At 34.4% G+C, this 20,814-nt stretch overlaps 1 protein-coding gene across 1 annotated transcript in view; it reads left to right on the forward strand.

Annotated features, from left to right (window-relative positions):
- The window catches only part of yes1 (YES proto-oncogene 1, Src family tyrosine kinase), a 54,781-nt gene that overhangs the window by 29,254 nt on the left and 4,713 nt on the right, over window positions 1-20,814 (forward strand). The window contains exons 5-11 of the mRNA XM_056477155.1: window positions 1,517-1,620; window positions 1,701-1,850; window positions 7,019-7,174; window positions 10,070-10,249; window positions 11,109-11,185; window positions 14,854-15,007; window positions 16,981-17,112. Of these exons, the coding sequence (XP_056333130.1) occupies window positions 1,517-1,620; window positions 1,701-1,850; window positions 7,019-7,174; window positions 10,070-10,249; window positions 11,109-11,185; window positions 14,854-15,007; window positions 16,981-17,112 (953 nt within the window). The remainder of the gene's footprint in view (window positions 1-1,516; window positions 1,621-1,700; window positions 1,851-7,018; window positions 7,175-10,069; window positions 10,250-11,108; window positions 11,186-14,853; window positions 15,008-16,980; window positions 17,113-20,814) is intronic.

Genomic DNA, 20,814 nt, shown 5'->3' on the forward strand with positions numbered 1-20,814 from the left:
AAACGCTTGTGATCTCGACAGCTTTTGGGCTGGAAACAGTCAGCATCATCTGGCAACACTGAGCGCAGTTCTTCTTGTGCGCTCTCAAATAAACGCTGCTGAAGTGTGATTTAGTGCATTTATGTAACGGGTATGTCTCCAACATTTCTGTTGCACGGAAAAAATCTGCTGCAACTAAACAAAGTTTAGCAATACGCACGCACATTGGATCAACTATATATTGCTACATGTTGCGTATTTTCCGCACATACATTATTTCATAATGGAGACGTGCGCATATTGGGAGCGGTGCACGGATGGCTCTCAAGCAGACCGACGCACTCACGCCATGCAGGCACGGCACACAGTAGAAATTATCTCGCTGTAGTGGTGAGAGTTGTGCGTGGCTTTTAGTGCAATGTAAACAAAAAATATGATAGACGAATTATCACGAATTATTAAAATGATGATGTATGTATGAACGCAGATAATAACAACAGTTAATTTAAATTCTTAGCTAATATATAGCTTAAATTAACGTTAGACAAAAACTATTTTTTATTTATTCTTATTTTTTATTTATTTATTCATTGTTCTGTCATTTATTAACATTGTAAAATTATCACTCATGTTCAAATCAAAAACTTTTTCATTTATTTTTAAGTCCAAAGAGAGAAATGGACTATTGTTTGTTCTTTCAACAAACTTTCGTTTAGTGTTGTCCTCCTTTAAGGCATTGGTTCTCAATTCTGGTCCTCGTGGCCCCCTGCTATGCATATTTTGTATGTTTCTCTTGCCGCTTCAGAGATTTGTTCCGTTTGATTGTAAGTGTCCTGTGAAGTGGACATCACAGGAGGATATTCTGCCAAGATTCCAGTTTGAAAGCGTGTTCAATTCAAAGGGTAAAATGAGCAAGATGTGATCTATGCTGATGTGATTATGGTTAAATAACCCTTCACACTTAAAAATAAAAAATAAAAAAAAAACAGTTGTGTAGCGCAAATGTCTTTTTTTATGTTTTTTGAATGAAGTTAGGGCTGGACAATAATAATATCATATATGATATCAATATATATCGCGATAGATTTTTTTTCAATACTGGTGATATTATTTTTAAACTCATTTCCTGTATTTCGATATAAATATGCATATATATATGCATAGGACACCGGCCCTCCAGGACCGAGTTTGGGCATGTTGCAATGAAAAAGATGCAGTAAATTAAAGACACAAATAAGTTACAAGGCTTTAATAAGTTTTTATACTGGTATTACTAATATAACAATGTTGATTTAATTTCAGTTCATTTTTGTAAATCATTTCCACTGAATTAATGTCTTTGTGTCTTTTTAACATATATTTTAATGCTGCACCAAAGAAATACAGTAGGAAGTATTGAAATAAATCCTTCATTAAGACTTCATATATCAATTAAAAGTATAAATGAGTTTTAAAAATGAATGATCAAAATGGTTGTTCCGCCACATTCTAAACCGTTTTAAGATGGCTGACCAATATATTTATTTTTACCTCACAGATGGTACTTTGGGAAAATGGGTCGTAAAGATGCTGAGCGACTGCTGCTTCTTCCCGGAAACCAACGGGGCACCTTTTTGGTCCGAGAAAGTGAGACCACTAAAGGTAAGTTAACCGCTATTCATCCTAGGACATATACAACTAAAGCAGAGTTATTTTTAATCCATTCCTCACTCTCCTGGCAGGAGCTTACTCTCTTTCAATACGAGACTGGGATGAGATGAAGGGAGACAACGTGAAACACTACAAAATCCGAAAGCTTGACAACGGAGGCTATTACATCACTACAAGGGCTCAGTTTGACACCCTACAGAAACTGGTGAAGCATTACACAGGTTAGCATGTTCAGCTGCGCCAACATTTTGAGTCATACTGAAGTTATATAATATTATGGCTTCAATTGTGTATTGTCTTCAAACGTTTTAGGTCAGAAAAATGTACGTGTTTAAAATAAAAAGGTGCATTTATTTTTCAAGGCTGTCAAAAATAACTTATCTTAGTGGTGTTTAATTTTTCAATTTAACTTGTAAAAAAAGTGTAGCACAGCATGCAGCTTTTGTATTTTTCTCATAATTAGATTTTTTTTGGCCTTTATTTAAAAAAAACTGAACAATATCCACAGAATACAGCCAACAAATCTCTCAACATCACAGCGTTATCACAGCACATAATAAAGATAAAAAATAAGACAAATAAAAATACGCAAAGTAATAATAATTAAGAAATACTTAAATTAACTAAGGTTTATGGTGATCTAAGGTTTTGCAAAAAAGTACCTGAAATCCTGGGACTAGAGATCTGCACAGGACTGAATTTTTAGTTCCGCCCCCGCCAGGTTATATTCCACACCCGACCACTCCTGCTATATATTCAGCTTTTGTTCACCTGCTGCCCGACCCTACCGTTCCTGCTAAATTCAGATCTGGTTTCCAAAATCTCACATTAAAATTGGGTACTACCAAAAGAGAGAGATAACCGATAAAAGTGTAGGTTGTGCAAGGATTGTAGGCTAAATGTTTTTTTTTTTTTTTTTTTTTTTTTTTTTTTTTTTTTTTTTTTGCCCCTTTGTGTTGAGACAAGCGGTGAGGTTTGTGGCTGGAGAGTCAGATTTACAAACATATCCGCTTAAAATGTTTGCCAGCTGCTGATTGTGTTTCATTTATCATATTAGCATTATTCTATACACATAGCAGGTACATATTGGGCCAAGGAAGCATGTAAATGTATAGCCATTAAAATGCCTCCCAAAAACACCCAGCTGGATGCTAGAATCTATAACAAGTGACACACAGCCCCACGACAGATACACGCACTCTCTCCCATTCTCTCTCTCACACACACACAGCACCATGCTCTCTCTCTCTCTTTCTCTCTCTCTCTCTCTCTATCTCTCTTTCTTTCTATCTGTCGGGAACGCTGTATTGTTAGACCGCCTGCTCCCGTTCAATTACACCTGAGTTACCAACCACTATCACGTTTTATTCTGAATTTACCCAGATCCTCTACCTGGGACCTACATACTCGAGGAAAGGAGTCAAGATCTGATAAAAAGTATCAATTTTCCCTTAAACAGTGGGTAATATATTCCAATGACATAAGATCAAATATTACTTTATGCCATTCTGATATTGTCGGTGGTTTATCAGATACCCATTTAAGAAATATACTCTTATGGGCAGCATAGGTAAGAAAGTTAAACAACTTCCTGTTTGTTGTACGCTTCAAATTATTATCAGCAAGACCTAACAAAAAATTAAGAGTCAAAGTCACATTTTGTAATAAACAGGAGATTTAATCTCTTACAAATCTGTACCCAATAACCTTTTATATATACAATTCCAAATACAATGCATAAAATCACCTTATAATTAGATCTATAATGTTTAGACTAGAAGTTTTAGTTGTGTTGTTGAAGTTGACAAATCTGACTACTCCAAATCATTCTATAAATCCATCAGAAATCAATAAATGTGTTAATGTGGTGCTGAAGAAATTTGAAATAATTATTAATCTGTGAAAACTTTTTTTATTCTTAACTCTGATACATTTTTTAGCTTCATTTGAAAAATAATAGGAAGCTCTAAGGAGCAGCATTTATTTAAAATGAAATCTTTTGTAATTATTTTGGTTGATTTAAAGGGCACCTATTTTACCTAAGTCTTTTGTGTCTCCAGAGTGTATCTGTAAAGTTTCAGCTCAAAACACCCATCAGACTATTTATTATACCTTTCTGAATATTGGATTTTCTACTCTGGGCACAATGTAGCTGTTTTTGTGGCCTGAGCCTTTGATGCTAGTTCTCCCCGCCCACTGTTCCCATGTGCCTGTCAGAGTGTGCCTCAATCTCTGCCTCGGCTGTGTAATAAACAACACAGTTACAGACATGATCTAACGTAACGTTTGTGTGAAATGATACAGTAAGAACTTTCCCAATGATTATTTGATGTATTTGTTGTGGAGATAATTCAAGCCTTTCTACAACAGTCAGTCACAATGATGTCATTACAAAGTTACACACAGCACGCACGTTTAACTGGCGCGTTTAAGTTTGTGACAGGATACAGGTTAATATCCAATGCGGTATGGATATTTGTACATTGGATTAATGTACAAAATAATCCTAATTCACATCCTTCAACCAGGATTGAAGCGTCGTCTTTTATAATTGTACTGACATGCGGCTGTGGTGATAAAGTAAAGACGGTAAAATTGCTGTAATTCATTACAATAATGCAATGTTTCAAACATGTTTCAATGTTTAAACTTGTAAAACTCATTCTTGATCACATTTGATGATGATTGATGATCACAGCGAGCTCAACAAATCTTTAAATCCCAGTTGCTTTGAACATGCCCTGTCTTGTTGATATGATATTATTACATATATGCGTTACTATAGAGACATGGTAATATGCGTCTGTCAGTCAGTGCGGTGGGCGGGGAAACAGCACTCCTACGTCACGTTGTTGTGGGCCTCAAAATGGGAGGGATTTGGATCCAATTTTAACAACAGGAAATCTAAAAAAAAGAGACTTATGGTCTTTATATCACTCCAATATGACTGTGGTCACACTTTACTTACACACAGTTCTGTCTAAACAGCTTACAAAAGTTGATTTTCATCATAGGTGCCCTTTAAAAAAACAAAACCCTTAACCCAAATTGTGAGGGGTAATCCTAAGGAAATACAATTGTTTGTTTGTACTTTCTTTTAGCTCAAATGTACATTAATGGTTTATTACAAGCATTAACATGGCCAGAGGCGTTGTGTGGAGTACAGAAGATTTGAAGCCTAGCGTTCTCGCTGTGACTAGTGCTAACAGGTGCCTGACATCTGCTGAGAGAAACATGTCCCCGTTCACCCAGACTGTCAGTTAATCTTGGCTTAGTTTACACAGGAGAACGTCTGAGAGGCCTTCTGACATCCACACCTCTTTGATCTTATGAGACGTTACGCGAGTGTCCTACCAGCGCTCTTGTAGCTCACGTCAGTCTCCCTAAAGAACAACCATCAATCATGCTAATAGTGGTTTTTGTCAAGCCGTCAACTAAGTGTTGTTTACCTCACCAGCATAACGCTACATGTAGAATTGCTTGACTCAAACTTAATGGCAAAAGTATGTGGCGTCCTTTTAATCAACATTTTTAGCTTTTTTGCCACACTAATTGCTAGCATGTCAATAAAGTTTATAGATGCATCCCAGTTTGAATACGTATGCACTATTGTATTCTGTCTTTTTTGAATAATTAGTGGAAATTAGTGTTTTTCACTTGGACTTCTGAAAGGAAGACATACACTTTTTAAATGCCCTGAATGTGCTATACCTTATCAGGGTATCTGCAGGTCTTAGAAAGTCTTAAATCCACTGAAATATTGTGTTGTAGGTTTTAAATCATTTAAACTGGTCTTAATTTTCCTATGTTCATTTTAAAGCTACTCCTAATCAGGCCAACACCAATACAATTAGTAACAATATATTTCAATAAAAGTTTTAAGAAATGTTAATTTATTAAATCTATTTACTCATTATTATGATCTAATTATCTTTCTTACAATAAACATTTATTTTTTTATGGGTTTTTATAAGGTTTTAACTTGGCCATTAAAAAATCTTCAGCGTTTTTAGCACCTTGTGTAATCTAAAATTTCAATCATTATAGTCTTAAAATGGTCTTAGGATTTTAAAGTTTTAAATTTAGCTTGATGAAACCCATAAAATCATGTTTTTTAAATGGGAGAAGTGTAAAATGATGGACAATTATATACAAAATACCTTTGAGTTTATACAATCAGTTGACTGATTATTAATGTATATCTACATAGCATGTAGTACGTCATTTGGGACTTGCTTAATCATACAGCCATACCATCTCCTTAGACAAACATTTACAGTAGAACAGTGTGTACCTATTCTGTTCTAGCTTTACAATACACCACCTACAAAGGAACGTCAGGATAGAAATGGTTGAAAGACTTTAAATAGAAGACCTTCAACGCCCCCAAGTGAAGTTTTTTTTTTTCCGTGCTCTTAGTTTCTCTTAAAATGTTTCCCTCCATCTTGTTATTAAACTCAAAAATACATCATACCTTGAGAATGTTATAGAATGGCTTTGTGCTGCTTTTAATAAAAATAAATCTTGATTTATTATTATTTTTATATTATTAATTTGATATAAAAATATTTTATATGTATTTTGATCAATTTAATGCACAGGTGTCAAATCCAGTTTCTGGATGGCCACAGCTCTGCACAGTTTACGTTCAACCCTAATTAAACACACCTGATCAAAGTAATTGAGTCCTTCAGTTATGTTCGAAACCTACAGGTAAGTGTGTTAAAGCAGGGTTGGAATTAAACTGAGGAGCTGCGCCCCTCCAGGAACTGTATTTGACACCTGTGATTTAATGCATCCTTGGTAAATAAAAATTATATAGTTGGGGTGTCCAGGTCACTATTAATGTCTATATTTTTTAATGAAATAAAAAAATGGAGAAATTAAATGACTTGATTTCTGTCAGGCATTTCACACAAACTGTCGCAGACTCAAGAGTGTGTGAAAGTAACAAATTTGCTGTTCAGATTCGTCTTATCTGAAGAATGTCAAGGCGTAATGAAAGGCCATCAGTCCTTGTCTAGCGCTCGCTATGCAACCTGCTTCGTAAAGGTTTTAATCATGTTGTTGAAAGACAGTGACTAATGGGCTTTAAAGCTGGATAAGTGATGAATTAATGACTTTTACCCTCACCAGGTCATTTAGTAGTCTTGCTCTTTTATGAGCCCCTATTATGTGAAATTTGTGAACATAGCACACACCTTATTTAATTCATTTTTCTTTACTTCTCTCACTCTGTACTGTACTGCTTTTTTTAAGGAGATTTGACTTGACAATTGTATGTTGTCTACAATTGAGTATAATTTACCTAACTTCCTTAAGGGAAACAAGTCTCATTCACCTCACATGCTCACTCTGACATCACTGTGTTGTGTGTGTGTGTTTGTAGAGCATGCAGATGGGCTGTGTTATCGACTCACTACAGTGTGTCCGACGGTGAAGCCCCAAACTCAGGGTCTGGCTAAAGATGCATGGGAAATTCCTCGAGAGTCCCTGCGTCTGGAGCTCAAGCTGGGTCAGGGCTGCTTCGGAGAGGTCTGGATGGGTAAGACATGCACATACAACTAGAGAGCTCACACTTTAATAGACAACTAACATTTTGGCATCAATAGAGGCATCTCAATGTTTTGGGAGATTTGTTTAGTAATCATAAATAAAAGTATCAAATAAGATCTACCCTTAACGTGTTTATTAAAGCATAGGTCATGGCAGGTTCTTCTCATTGAGTGATTCATAGAATCATTTATTAAAGTGATTTGTTCAAAACAACTGATTCATAATTAAGCAAGACACTGGCTGTTTCTCAATTTCAAGAATGCAGAGAACGAACTTGCATTCTCGAGGAGGCCGTTCTTGTCAGGTTACCTTAGAAGAACGAACTCTGGAGACCGCGAGAACACAGAACGCATCCTTTGAGAAATGAGAGGCTGCATTCTTCCTGATAGTCACATGACCTTTAATCATTTTATTTAAACATTACAATATTCATACAACAATTGATTGTTTTTTCCTTTTCGATATATGCACATAACATGCACAAACATTTTTTTTATTTTTATTATTTTTTTATTTTTTTTTATATATATTTATTATCTGTTTTTTGTCCTGTCTCTGTAATCCTGTTGCACTGTACAAGATCTGTCACAAAAACAAATTCCTCGTATGTGTGAACATACCTGGCAATAAAGCTCTTTCTGATTCTGATTCTGAAAACCCTTACAAATATACTTTGCACAATACAAATAAAACTGATTTTAATATGAATATCAGCAAATAAACACCCTCAATGTGTTCAAGCAGGATTTTCATGTTAATGTTTACTTTCACTGTCTTATTTAGGGAAACCTCTGAGATAAATAAATTATATCTCTGAACTTTAATATTAAACAGGTATAGAATGCTGTGCTTCCCACCTCCTTTATTCAGAATTAGCCGCACAGACTTCTGGGAATTCTAGGGCGAGTTTTGAGTTCACGCGTCCTCCGTTCTTGCGGTCTTGAGTTTTAAAACGGAACTTTAGCAACTGATGTTGGCATTACACAAGGACACAAGAACGGTGAAGAACGCATATTGAGAAACAACCACCGTCTTCACGAATGAGTCATAGAATTACTGTCTTGCTCTGTTTGTTTAAAAACTGGTTCATTCAGTTTTGATAGTTGTTCTGCTCTTACTTTGTTTGGGATTTTAAAAAATGATATCCCAATATGTAAACTCACTCAGTATTAACTTCTAGTTTGTTGAACTGCTGAATAAAATCAAAATAGCATATGCGATCATGCTCACTTGCTGATATTGGAGATAACCACACTTCAGTGCATGTAATGATTTGTGTGTATTACCAACACAATCTCACGGCAGTTTGTAACTTTTTGATTTAGTGGCTAATTTGTGTGAATTTGTACGATCTCATTCGTACAATTTAGTATGACTTGCTTATCCCGTACATTACTTTTTTGCTTTCATAACTCAAATTTTTGTGCCATTTTAATAGACTTCATCACACAATCAATGCTCTCAAGATGTGTTTGTGTGTTTGTCAGCTCACACATCATTAAAGCCGCAATTATCATAATTATTGTATACAATTAATATCACACACCCTAGTTTCAGTTCATAATTTATGACTGTTATTTAGCCAAATTGCTTTATACATTGTCACTTCACCAAGATTTACACTTGCATAGACTTACACACACTATAAAGTTTTAGGAGTGACTACTGCATTTAAATAATGAAGTGAATCCCTAAATTACACCCGACTGAAACTGTTGTTTGGTGGAAACCACAGCAATTACCTGGCATCTTAAGCCTTTGGTATCTAATATTTTTAGACAAAAGTAATATCACAGTGACCAAACATTCATTTTGATTTGTAGTTTTAACCAATTCATTTTCAACCGAAGTTTTATGTTGTGTTAATGTTTAAAAGTTTTACACAGTGTGCTCTTGAAGTGTTGCCATATCCACTTATTATAAACTTCTTTAGGCTTGCTGTTTAGGATACTCTCATAAACAGAGTTGATGGAGTTTTGAAAGTAGGAAGGTGCAAGTTATGATACTTTGGTCTTCAGAAGAAATCTCTTGGACTTTATTAAGTTTATTATTGTACTGTTTTTTTCAAGCAAGATCTGGCAACACAAACGAGTCAAGTCTAGTACCTCTTTTTCTGGGATTTTCTTGCACTGTGTACATCCAAATGAGACACTTAGCTCTGATATGCATGTAATTGTAAGTAGCGACTTGTTGTTGAGTGCCATATATACTGCATAGAGTTTCTTTCAGTGTGTTTGTCACAATACATTTGTCAGGGGTTAATTTGGTTATTTAATGTGGCTGTCACTCGCATAAAATGCTGAACTATGTATATACAAAACAGAATTACGCATTAAACTTCAGATTCATTCAAAATTTTCTACATGGGAAAAATACAGAAGAGTTTATAAACTAGAGTGAAGTGTAAAAGGCTGTTATTAGGTATTTGTCTGTCATCATCTCTAGTAAAACTTGTCTTTCTGCAAGCTCCGGCATGCCACCTCATATCAGCAATGTGAGGAATTTCTCTTATTGTTTGTGTATGTTTGTTTCAACATGCACAATAGCTTCCACATAACCATTCTGTCATGAGCTGCAGTCTGTGCCATGGCAGTTTAAACAGTTTTCTCAAAAACTAGCAAAGATGCATTGTTAGATTGTTTTGAAAGATTATTTATTTCCGTTACATCCACTTTTTTTGTATTAAATTGTGTGTGTGTGTGTGTGTGCGTGCGTGCGTGCGTGCGTGCGTGCGCATGTGTGATATCCTCAGCCACATTTCTTTATCATTAGGTTTTGCAGTCATGAGGGTAATCCACTGATGAGTTATCAAATCATTCCTAATACTTTTTCTACCAAAGTAATGAAGATTTATTTAGGATTAGTTTCTTTTCCCTTTTTCTAGGCACTTGGAATGGCACGACAAAAGTAGCTATAAAGACCCTGAAGCCGGGCACCATGTCTCCTGAGGCCTTCCTGCAGGAGGCCCAGATCATGAAGAAGCTCCGGCATGATAAGCTTGTTCCGCTGTATGCTGTTGTGTCTGAAGAGCCAATTTACATCGTCACTGAATACATGGGCAAAGGTAGCTGACACTCTCATTCTTTTCTTTCTTCGTGCGTTAATTTAACAGTTTAAGCAATGACACAACAGCAACTTGATCAATATGCATTAGTAATTTGAGAAATTAATTTGATAAATATTTTGTAAGGTTTAGAGGTGTTTACACAACACCAATTTTAACTAGCTACAGAAAGATTTTTTATTTACTTTTTGCATTTTGGAGGCATAAAAACTAGTAAAAATGGATTTTAAATTGCAAGTTTTTTTTTTTTTTTCATGTCACTAGCATAATGTCACTAGCATAATGTCAACACCATTACACCAACTATATATTTATTTATTGTATAGATAATATAATGTAATATTCTTAAAACCGAAATTTAGATAAAAATAAATATTTTCAATTAAATGTGAAATAGTTCCAAATTTATTTTTCTGAGCTGAATAAAAGTTTTTTTTTTTAACATACACTGCATTGATTCAACAAGTTCAGAAATTCTCCAAAAACTGTATTAAATACTCATTTAATGCTTAATGCTCAAATGCTCAAGAAGGTCCTTATTGACCATATTTGGAATGCTCATATTATGAATATTAATGAGCTCTGCTCTGACTTTCAGTACCTGCTTTATTTCTTCATAGACATATACACACACACACAGGTCCAACTGATGTAGAATGTGACCTACTGAACTCTTATTATTTGACTATGACTAGGCATACCCAGATTTTTCTATAGGGCACTGTACCTTGAAAAAATTGCTGCGCTACATTTTATAAATATAATTTCAATTAGATTTTAATTAATGGTTAATAACTTGTCTTTGTGTCATTTTTAAACTGTGTTCAAAGTTTGAAATGTCAATACTTTTGTCTTTCAGGGAGCTTGCTGGACTTTTTGAAGGAGGGTGAGGGTAAATACCTCAAACTGCCCCAGCTGGTAGATATGGCTGCCCAGGTAAGAGAGAGAAACCCAAGCACTGCTAACCAGCCAGCTTTGTCGTTCTCTTCCACATTTAGTAACACACACAGCCACCCGATTATGAGCAGAACCTGGACAAGCTGCATTCTCCCAGAGCGCCTGGGTTTCAGTTTCAGATTCCATCTGCCTGTCATATTTATTTAATATCTGATATGACATCCTGCTGCCCGCGTGTCTCTCTCTGGCTCTATGATCCTCATTTCCCGCCTAATGCCTGGAGCACTTAAACGGCACTCCTGTGGGGCCACTTCACTTAATGTGTCTACTCAATTCTGCTCAGTTCGCTTAAAAAGCTTGCCATTGCTCGCTCACGTTCCTCTCTCCTGCTCCATCCCTCTCTCTTTCTGGTCTCCCCAAGTCCCTTCACTGCCGCTGAGCTTGGCTGAGGCTTCAATCTTTCTGACACATCCCAGTTTGCGAGATGACGCTTATGAAAAGCTTTTGGACAGCTTTTCTGTCTGAGATTGTTTCTCAAATTCCCTCAAGACGGTTGCTTCCAGTTTTTGAGTTTTCTTTTAAGCTTGTTTAGCAACCTGTTTGCTTGCCTTGGAGATCTGCCCATCTGCAGCTATTTAGAGTTTTCACATCTGAAAGTTAGTTAAATCACAGCATTTTTTTTATGAGATTGATCTTTTGACCTTTAGAAGATACATTTAGGCAAGAAATCTGATTATTTATTCCCAAATTATAGTTTACTTTTGCCAAATTCAGAATTTCTGGATTGCATTTTTTCTGTGTTTATTTTGTTTCTGTTCTGCTTTTTAATAGTTAAATTACATTTTATGAATAAAAATGCTTCTCTCATTAATTTAAGTAATGAAACATTATGAAAATGAACATTTTACAGTGACCATTGTCTTTTTATTCCTGTTAAATTAGTCTTTTTTTTCTCTTTACTTTTTTCTCAAGTCAACTAATGGTTAAATTTATATTTTAGAAATTAAAATGCAAGTCTAATTAATGTCACAAAGCTTACAATACAATTTAACATTTAACAGTGGCATTTATGAACTTTTACTGCATTGTTATAAGCTCTATCATTTTCTTTTTGTCTAATTTTCATAATTTTATTATAACTGTTAGCTTTTTATGATTATTTTTGTCAATTTCATCAAGTTAAGTTTAATATTGATATGTAATGACTTTTCTTTCCTTATCACACACGATGATATCATCGTTAAACACGATCAAAATTAAATATCAAATATCAAAATTAGATATCAAAATTAAACACGCATCACAAAGTGCTTCAGTATGTACAGTTAAAACCAGAGTTATTATTATTTATTTATTTATTTATTAAATATTTCCTAAATGATGTTTAACAGAGCAAGGATTTTTTCACAGTATGTCTGATAACACTTTCTTCTGGAGAAAGTCTTATTTGATTTATTTTGGCTTAAATAAAAGCAGTTTAAATATATATATTTTTTTAAACCATTTTAAGGTCAAAACTATTAGCCCCTATAAGCTTTATATATCTTCGATAGTCTACAGAACAAACCATTGTTATACAATAACTTGCCTAATTACCTTAACCTGCCTAGTTAACTTAATTAACCTAGTTAAGCTTTTAAATGTCACTTTAAGCTGTATAGAAGTGTCTTGAAAAATATCTAGTCAAATATTATTAACTGTCATCATGGCAAAGATAAAATAAATCAGTTATTAGAAATAACTATTAATATTAGACAACTATTATTATTAGAAAAGTTATTAAAACTTTTATGTTTAGAAATGTGTAGAAAAAATATTCTTTGTTAAACAGAAATTGGGGAAAAAATAAACGGGGGCTAATAATTCTGACTAACTGTATAAACAGAATTGTGCTATTCATTCACTCTTATTCATTTTTTATACATATTTATAAAATGTAGCCCATATCATAATCTGATTTAGGTACAGAACTACTTTTGATTTATTAATCCAAAATATGGCAAATTCTATTATATATAATCAAATCAAATCACTTTTATTGTCACATCATCAGCAGCAAGTGTGCTGTGATGAGTGAAAAGCTTAGGCGCTGTCTCCAGACAGTGCAAATACAACCACAGTGCAAAATACAGACAGTGCAAATACAACAACAGTGCAAAATACAGACAGTGCAAATACAACGACAATGCAAAATACAGACAGTGCAAATACAACAACAGTGCAAAATACAGACAGTGCAAATACAACGACAATGCAAAATACAGACAGTGTAAATACAACCACAGTGCAAAATACAGACAGTGCAAATACAACGACAGTGCAAAATACAGACAGTGCAAATACAACGACAATGCAAAATACAGACAGTGCAAATACAACGACAGTGCAAAATACAGACAGTGCAAATACAACGACAATGCAAAATACAGACAGTGCAAATACAACAACAGTGCAAAATACAGACAGTGCAAATACAACGACAATGCAAAATACAGACAGTGCAAATACAACGACAATGCAAAATACAGACAGTGCAAATACAACCACAGTGCAAAATACAGACAGTGCAAATACAACGACAGTGCAAAATACAGACAGTGCAAATACAACGACAATGCAAAATACAGACAGTGCAAATACAACAACAGTGCAAAATACAGACAGTGCAAATACAACGACAATGCAAAATACAGACAGTGCAAATACAACAACAGTGCAAAATACAGACAGTGCAAATACAACGACAATGCAAAATACAGACAGTGCAAATACAACGACAATGCAAAATACAGACAGTGCAAATACAACCACAGTGCAAAATACAGACAGTGCAAATACAACGACAATGCAAAATACAGACAGTGCAAATACAACAACAGTGCAAAATACAGACAGTGCAAATACAACGACAATGCAAAATACAGACAGTGCAAATACAACGACAGTGCAAAATACAGACAGTGCAAATACAACGACAATGCAAAATACAGACAGTGCAAATACAACCACAGTGCAAAATACAGACAGTGCAAATACAACAACAGTGCAAAATACAGACAGTGCAAATACAACGACAATGCAAAATACAGACAGTGCAAATACAACAACAATGCAAAATACAGACAGTGCAAATACAACGACAGTGCAAAATACAGACAGTGCAAATACAACGACAATGCAAAATACAGACAGTGCAAATACAACCACAGTGCAAAATACAGACAGTGCAAATACAACAACAGTGCAAAATACAGACAGTGCAAATACAACAACAGTGCAAAATACAGACAGTGCAAATACAACGACAATGCAAAATACAGACAGTGCAAATACAACGACAATGCAAAATACAGACAGTGCAAATACAACGACAATGCAAAATACAGACAGTGCAAATACAACGACAATGCAAAATACAGACAGTGCAAATACAACGACAATGCAAAATACAGACAGTGCAAATACAACGACAATGCAAAATACAGACAGTGCAAATACAACAACATACAACAGCATACTCCCAAAAAAAACAGGACAATAACATTGGCTGTGTTGACAGCGAAATTTATAAATCATAGGGACCTTAAAAACAAGCATTCCTGTGTTACTAAAATATTATTCCCATGACAAGATGTGGAGAGACAGGTTGGCTTTTCTATGGGTTGCTGTGAGTTTCTGGAGGCTTGATTTCCTGTTGTCTTGTCTAGATTGCAGATGGCATGGCCTTCATCGAGAGGATGAACTACATACATAGAGACCTGAGGGCTGCGAACATCCTGGTGGGAGACAATCTGGTCTGCAAGATCGCCGACTTTGGCCTGGCTAGACTGATCGAAGACAATGAATACACTGCTAGACAAGGTACATGCACAGAAATAACATGTTAGCAGTTTCCCTAATCAAGCTTGAAGCAATAATTGCATAAATTCCTGCTCGCATTTTATCTGATTGTGAATATTTTAAATAATTACTTCAAATTCTAATCATGCATTGGACTACGGGAATTTTAAGTGAATGGATTAATTTTTTGATCTCTCTCTTTCACGTACAGTAGTGTAATGTGAGCAGTGCATTCTAATTCTGTAATATCCCCCCAAAAATGATGTGATTATATTACTAGATTAATATTCCACTGGGTTCAGGTTGTAAATGAAAAGTGCATAAAAATATTAACACTTTTTATAATTAGGCTTGATGGGCCTGCTCATAATTCATCAAATGAATATGAATGTAATGAAGATAAATGTGAATATTTAAAATAATTAAAATTATTATGCCTTTTAAATTCCAATCATGCATTGCCTTCCTACTAAAAGAATGTCCTGCTATCTCAGCAATGTGTTAGGTGAGCAGTGCATTCTAATGTTGTAATATTATTATTTAATATTTCACATTTAAATAATTACATTACTACAATAGTATTCTACTGCTTTCATGTTAGGAATGAAAAATGGAACGAGGAAGTGGAAGCAAAAAATGTGAACGCTTTTATAAATATGCCTGAAGGAGTAGTTGCATAATTTCCTGGTCATCATTTATCTGATTGTGAATATTTGAAATGATTACAATTATTATGTACTTTAAATTCCAATCACATATACAACTAAAAGAATTTGAATTTTATGGTAATTTATGGTCTCTCTTTCTGGTGTATCAGAATGCTGCGTGAGCAGTGCATTCTTATATTATAATGTAACAATAAAATATATATTTTCATTCACTCTGGGTTTAGGTTGTGAATGAAAAGTTGACCAAGGACATAGATCAAAAGATTATTTTAAACCCTTATATTGTTAATTTTATTCTACCCTTGAGCAACTTTTAGTTTAGAGGTCTTTTTAATTTATACAACTGTTCTAGAATCTGATTCTCTCAGAGCCATGCAATATTCTACTATTATCAGCACTTATTTAGCCTCTTCACCTTTGTGTGTCACTCTGCCTGCATTGAATGCCAAGCAGAAGACTAAACTCACTACAGTTTGACAAAAACTGTGGCTGTCGGACCGCATAATGTACTTTAAGACTTGTATATAATGCATGTTGAGAATGTAAATTTACAAATATGCATTATATTTGGAAGAATAATTGTTAATTAATGAATTTGTCATCGGTAACTCGAATTTTTATGTTCCTAAACATTAATATAAACCCAGTTAAACATTAATTCAAATATTAATATAAACAAGTTGTATTTAAATTCACTATAGCTGACCTTTTTTCAGGGTTAATAAAAGTAAATGATCATAAATAAAATGTATGGGATGAAATATCCAGGTCTGGAAAAATGCTGCTACTGGCAACAAAGCCATCGTGCAGGAAATTACAAGGCAATCAGCATATAATCAGGCACACTTACTGTCTGTATCCATTATCTCCCAGAATGCACTGTGATTGAAGAACTAGTTGACTCGCCATTACCTGCATAAATGGTGATTTATTTATTTATTTATTTATTTATTTATTTATTTATTTATTTATTTATTTATTTATTTATTTTTCCCAGCAGAGAGTTTAGACAGTGCAAAGGCCTCTGAGCAGTAAAGTGAAAAAAGACACCCCATACCCACACCCTCAGTACATGCAGTTGTATTTGTAGATGTATATTAATGATCATTTATAATCGATGAATAGGATGGCTCATTTTCTTTCGGCTGTGTGAAAAATTTTTCTGCATCAGTGGCGAATAAGGTTTATTTTTCCCTACTTGTATCCACTGATGCAAGTAATGTTTTAGTAGACTGGATGTTTTAGAATGCTGAGATTTGCTTTGCTTTAGTAATAGGCATCTAGTCTGCTGCAGTAATTAAAGATTGTGTGCCATTGTTCCTCTAGGAGCCAAGTTCCCCATTAAGTGGACTGCACCAGAAGCAGCTCTGTACGGCCGATTCACTATTAAATCTGACGTCTGGTCCTTCGGGATCCTGCTGACTGAGCTGGTCACCAAGGGCAGAGTGCCATATCCAGGTGAGAAATACTACAATTCAGCAGGGATTCTGTGGTTTGCTTCTGCTCTTTCTTTGACTTTGTCGTGATCACATTTTATTCACGTTTGAGATAGACTTATAGGATTTATTTAAAGGGATAGTTTACCCTTGTTGATGTGTTCAAAATTTATTTCTAATGAAACTTGCACAAAATGTTTATTTCTGTTGAAACCCCTTTCACTCCTTTGAAAGTTTAAATAACCAAAAGATCATAAACAATCAACTATGAAAGGAGATTTCATTTACTTTAGATTTTATTTACGTTAATAATAGTCATGCACCCAAATGAAAAATCTGGGCCAAAAGCAAACATTCAGAATGTCCCCTTTTTTAACAACACGTCTAATAATTGCAGCTATTTAAATTGTTTTCATAAATGTTAGCAAAATTACAAATTTAGATAAACTTTTGAATCATTTTTTTAACAAAAGACAGATCTATTGTTATTTATAGCTTGAAATGTGTATATATGTATGTGAACTTTAAATTGTATTTACTTATTTATTTTGTCCACGTTATTCTGTTTATTTAGTGCCGTTACTTGTAACGAAAAATGAAGAGATTGTCAGTTTATTTGCACACTATCCTTCTTTATCCTGATGTGAAAAAAGCTAAGACTGTATAAAAGCTAAGACTGTATAAAAGCTGAGACTGTTCAATGTTGAAACTAAAAAAGCTTATAGCAATTATCGAATGGGAGGCAGTTAGAGAAATGCTAAATTCCACATACTAAACACTCTATTCCCTACTAAACAATGATCTACACATAGATTGATACATCACATAAAGCAAACACAGAAGCCCAAACATGCATGTGATGCTCGGGAGCAAGTAAGGTTTATTCTCTGCACCATGTTTACTATATGGGAACTTGGATGACTAACTTTTATATAGATCATTTCATGATGCCTTTATGGCGTTCTTGGAGTTACATTGATTTTCAGTCAAGGGATCTCCGGTTTCTTTGGTTAATATTTAAAAACACAAATTAAGATTTAAGATCAAGACAAATGAAGTTGTAGGGGTTTTGAACTTCTCCAGGTTCAGTAAATGTTGATGTTATTTACATTTTATGGGTGAAATTTAGGACCTCCCTAACATCATACACCACCAGTGACACACTAAACCAGCTCTAATGGTGGTATTCAGGTTGACTCATAATGTACAGGCAGGTGTGTTGAAGCAGGGTTGGGCCTGGAGTCTGCTGGAGAGTAGGTAAATCTCCAAACCAAAAGGTGCATATTCCACTGTGCCCCCTACTGGACCAGACAGGCACTGCTGGGTGTGTTATTAATCTTCTGAAGGAGCCATCTGGCTGAGATGGGCATGAAGGACTAACTGGGCTCCAGTTCTTATGTACCACCATCTGTCCATCCTCTCTCTCTGCACTTGTCCACTACATGGCCCAGTCTGTCATTTATACACTTACCTAAAGCCTCTGACTGATGCTGCACATCACAAACCCAGTTAGACATTCATCAGTCATTCAGTTGTAGACTCTTAGAGTCGCTTTATTATTGATGGGCATCTGCTCTCATGCAGATTTCTAGATGAGCTTTGATTCAAGCAGCAACTTTGCTCAAGTGTGGCTTAGTTGTTAAAAATCTGGGCCGGTTTCCAAAAGTTTGTAGGTTTTAACTCAAGTAATAAAGAGCCTTGCGCTAGCTGGGGGTTTTCAATCACTGCATATTTCAGCATTATTTAACACACCTGATTCAGTTTATTAGTCATTAGAGATGGGCTTTGTCCTAAACTGCCTACTACTCGAGTATGTACTACATTTGAGTTTACTACATGACAGATAGAAAAGTACATTCGATATAGTATGAATCTGAGTAGTATGAATGAAACTTGGTTGTACTACAATCAGAATTATTAGCGCCCCCTGATTATTTTTTCATCTAATTTCATTTCTGTTTAATGGAGAGATTTTTTTCAACACAATCCTAAACATATTAGTTTTAATAACTCATTTCTATTAACTGATTTAGTTTATCTTTGCTATGATGACAGTAAATAATAGTAAATAAATAATATTTGACTAGATATTTTTCAAGACGCTTCTATACTTAGTGACATTTAAAGGCTTAACTAGGTTAATTAGGTTAACTAGGCAGGTTAGGGTAATTAGGCAAGTTATTTTATAATGATGGTTTGCTCTGTAGACTATCGAAAAAAATCTATAGCTTAAAGGGGCTAATAATTATGACCTTAAAATTAATTTTCAAAAATTAAAACTGCTTTTATTCTAGCCAAAATAAAACAAATGCGACTTTCACCAGAAGAAAAAATAATATCAGACATACTGTGAAATTTTCCTTTCTCTGTTAAAACATAATTTTAGAAATATTTAAAAAAAAAAAAAACAATCAAAGGGGGGCTAATAATTCTGACTTCTACTGTACATCCTCCATTTGTCTTTACCAAGTGACCTACCTGCATCAGTTGTGTCGCTTCACTCCAATTCATAAATTCTCTCATGTGGCATCATGGGATAGCGTAGAGTTCATTTTCACTGGCATTTGAGAATCTCGCCAGTAGTAGGTCATCCAGGTACTTTTCACATGCTGTATTTCAAATACTATGAATTTGGACATAATTCTCTTCTTGCATTCTGTTTTTAACATACTATGTAGTATGGAAGTATGCGATATGGGGTGCAGCCATGGTCTGTATTGGAAAATGGGAGGATCCGTGGTTGTAACATTGGAGGAACATGATCACATGTGTCACCTCAGTCTATTGTTTTTATGATTGTCGGTTACAGTCAGGGAGATCTATTTCTTGCGGATTCACATGTACATCCTGAGAGTCATATTCTATATTTGTTGGACAGCTTGTAAATGTAAGATTGCAGTGTTTGGAATGTGCTGTACTGTGTGGGGAAAAGGTCTGGTTTTGCTCTATTAGCTGCAAATTGCTGGTCAATACAGTGCAAATAAAGCATATTAAAATGTATTTTTAAACCATAAATACTGATCACAGTTAATTAATTTTTTTCAGTTTTTTTTTTGTTAATAATATTTAAATATAATTTTAAAATTTCACTTGAAATAGAAATTGGCTATTTTTGATCCACTTACTCCCTCTTTGGTAGATAATAATAAAATAAGGAGTTTCTCCTAAAAGAATCCGTGTCTCCAGAAAAGCAATCTCATGATTTTTTCCAAACGTTGTTGTTGTAAATTATGAAGACATGGGGAAAAGTTTGCATCTGTAGTATAGCAAAGCTTTTCCTTAATTGTCTTAAGCATTTCCGTCCAAGCCACAACAGGAAATCCAGCTTTCCACTTATTATAAGATTTATTGATTCGAGTTTAGCACAAGTACGCCTTATTGTTATGAGTCATTATGTAAGTGCATGTAAATGAAAATGAGCTCTGCTTAGAAAGGTCACTCAGGGCTTCTCGCACATATGAACAAACTTCATAAGCATCACAGGAAAAGAAATTATATTATATTATATTATATTATATTATATTGTATTATATTATATTATATTATATTATATTATATTATATTATATTTAGTGCTGTCAATCAATTTAAAAAATAACTAATAAATCACACATTTGTTTTGCAATTAATCATAATTAAAAGACTGTCATTTTGGCTGTTCAAAAGTAAAATGTAAATTAATGTAAACTATTAAAATTCAAAATATGATTGTTTATAAGAATTTT

The sequence above is a fragment of the Danio aesculapii genome, chromosome 2, assembly GCF_903798145.1.
Source record: "Danio aesculapii chromosome 2, fDanAes4.1, whole genome shotgun sequence".
In the NCBI taxonomy this organism is placed as follows: Eukaryota; Metazoa; Chordata; class Actinopteri; order Cypriniformes; family Danionidae; genus Danio; species Danio aesculapii.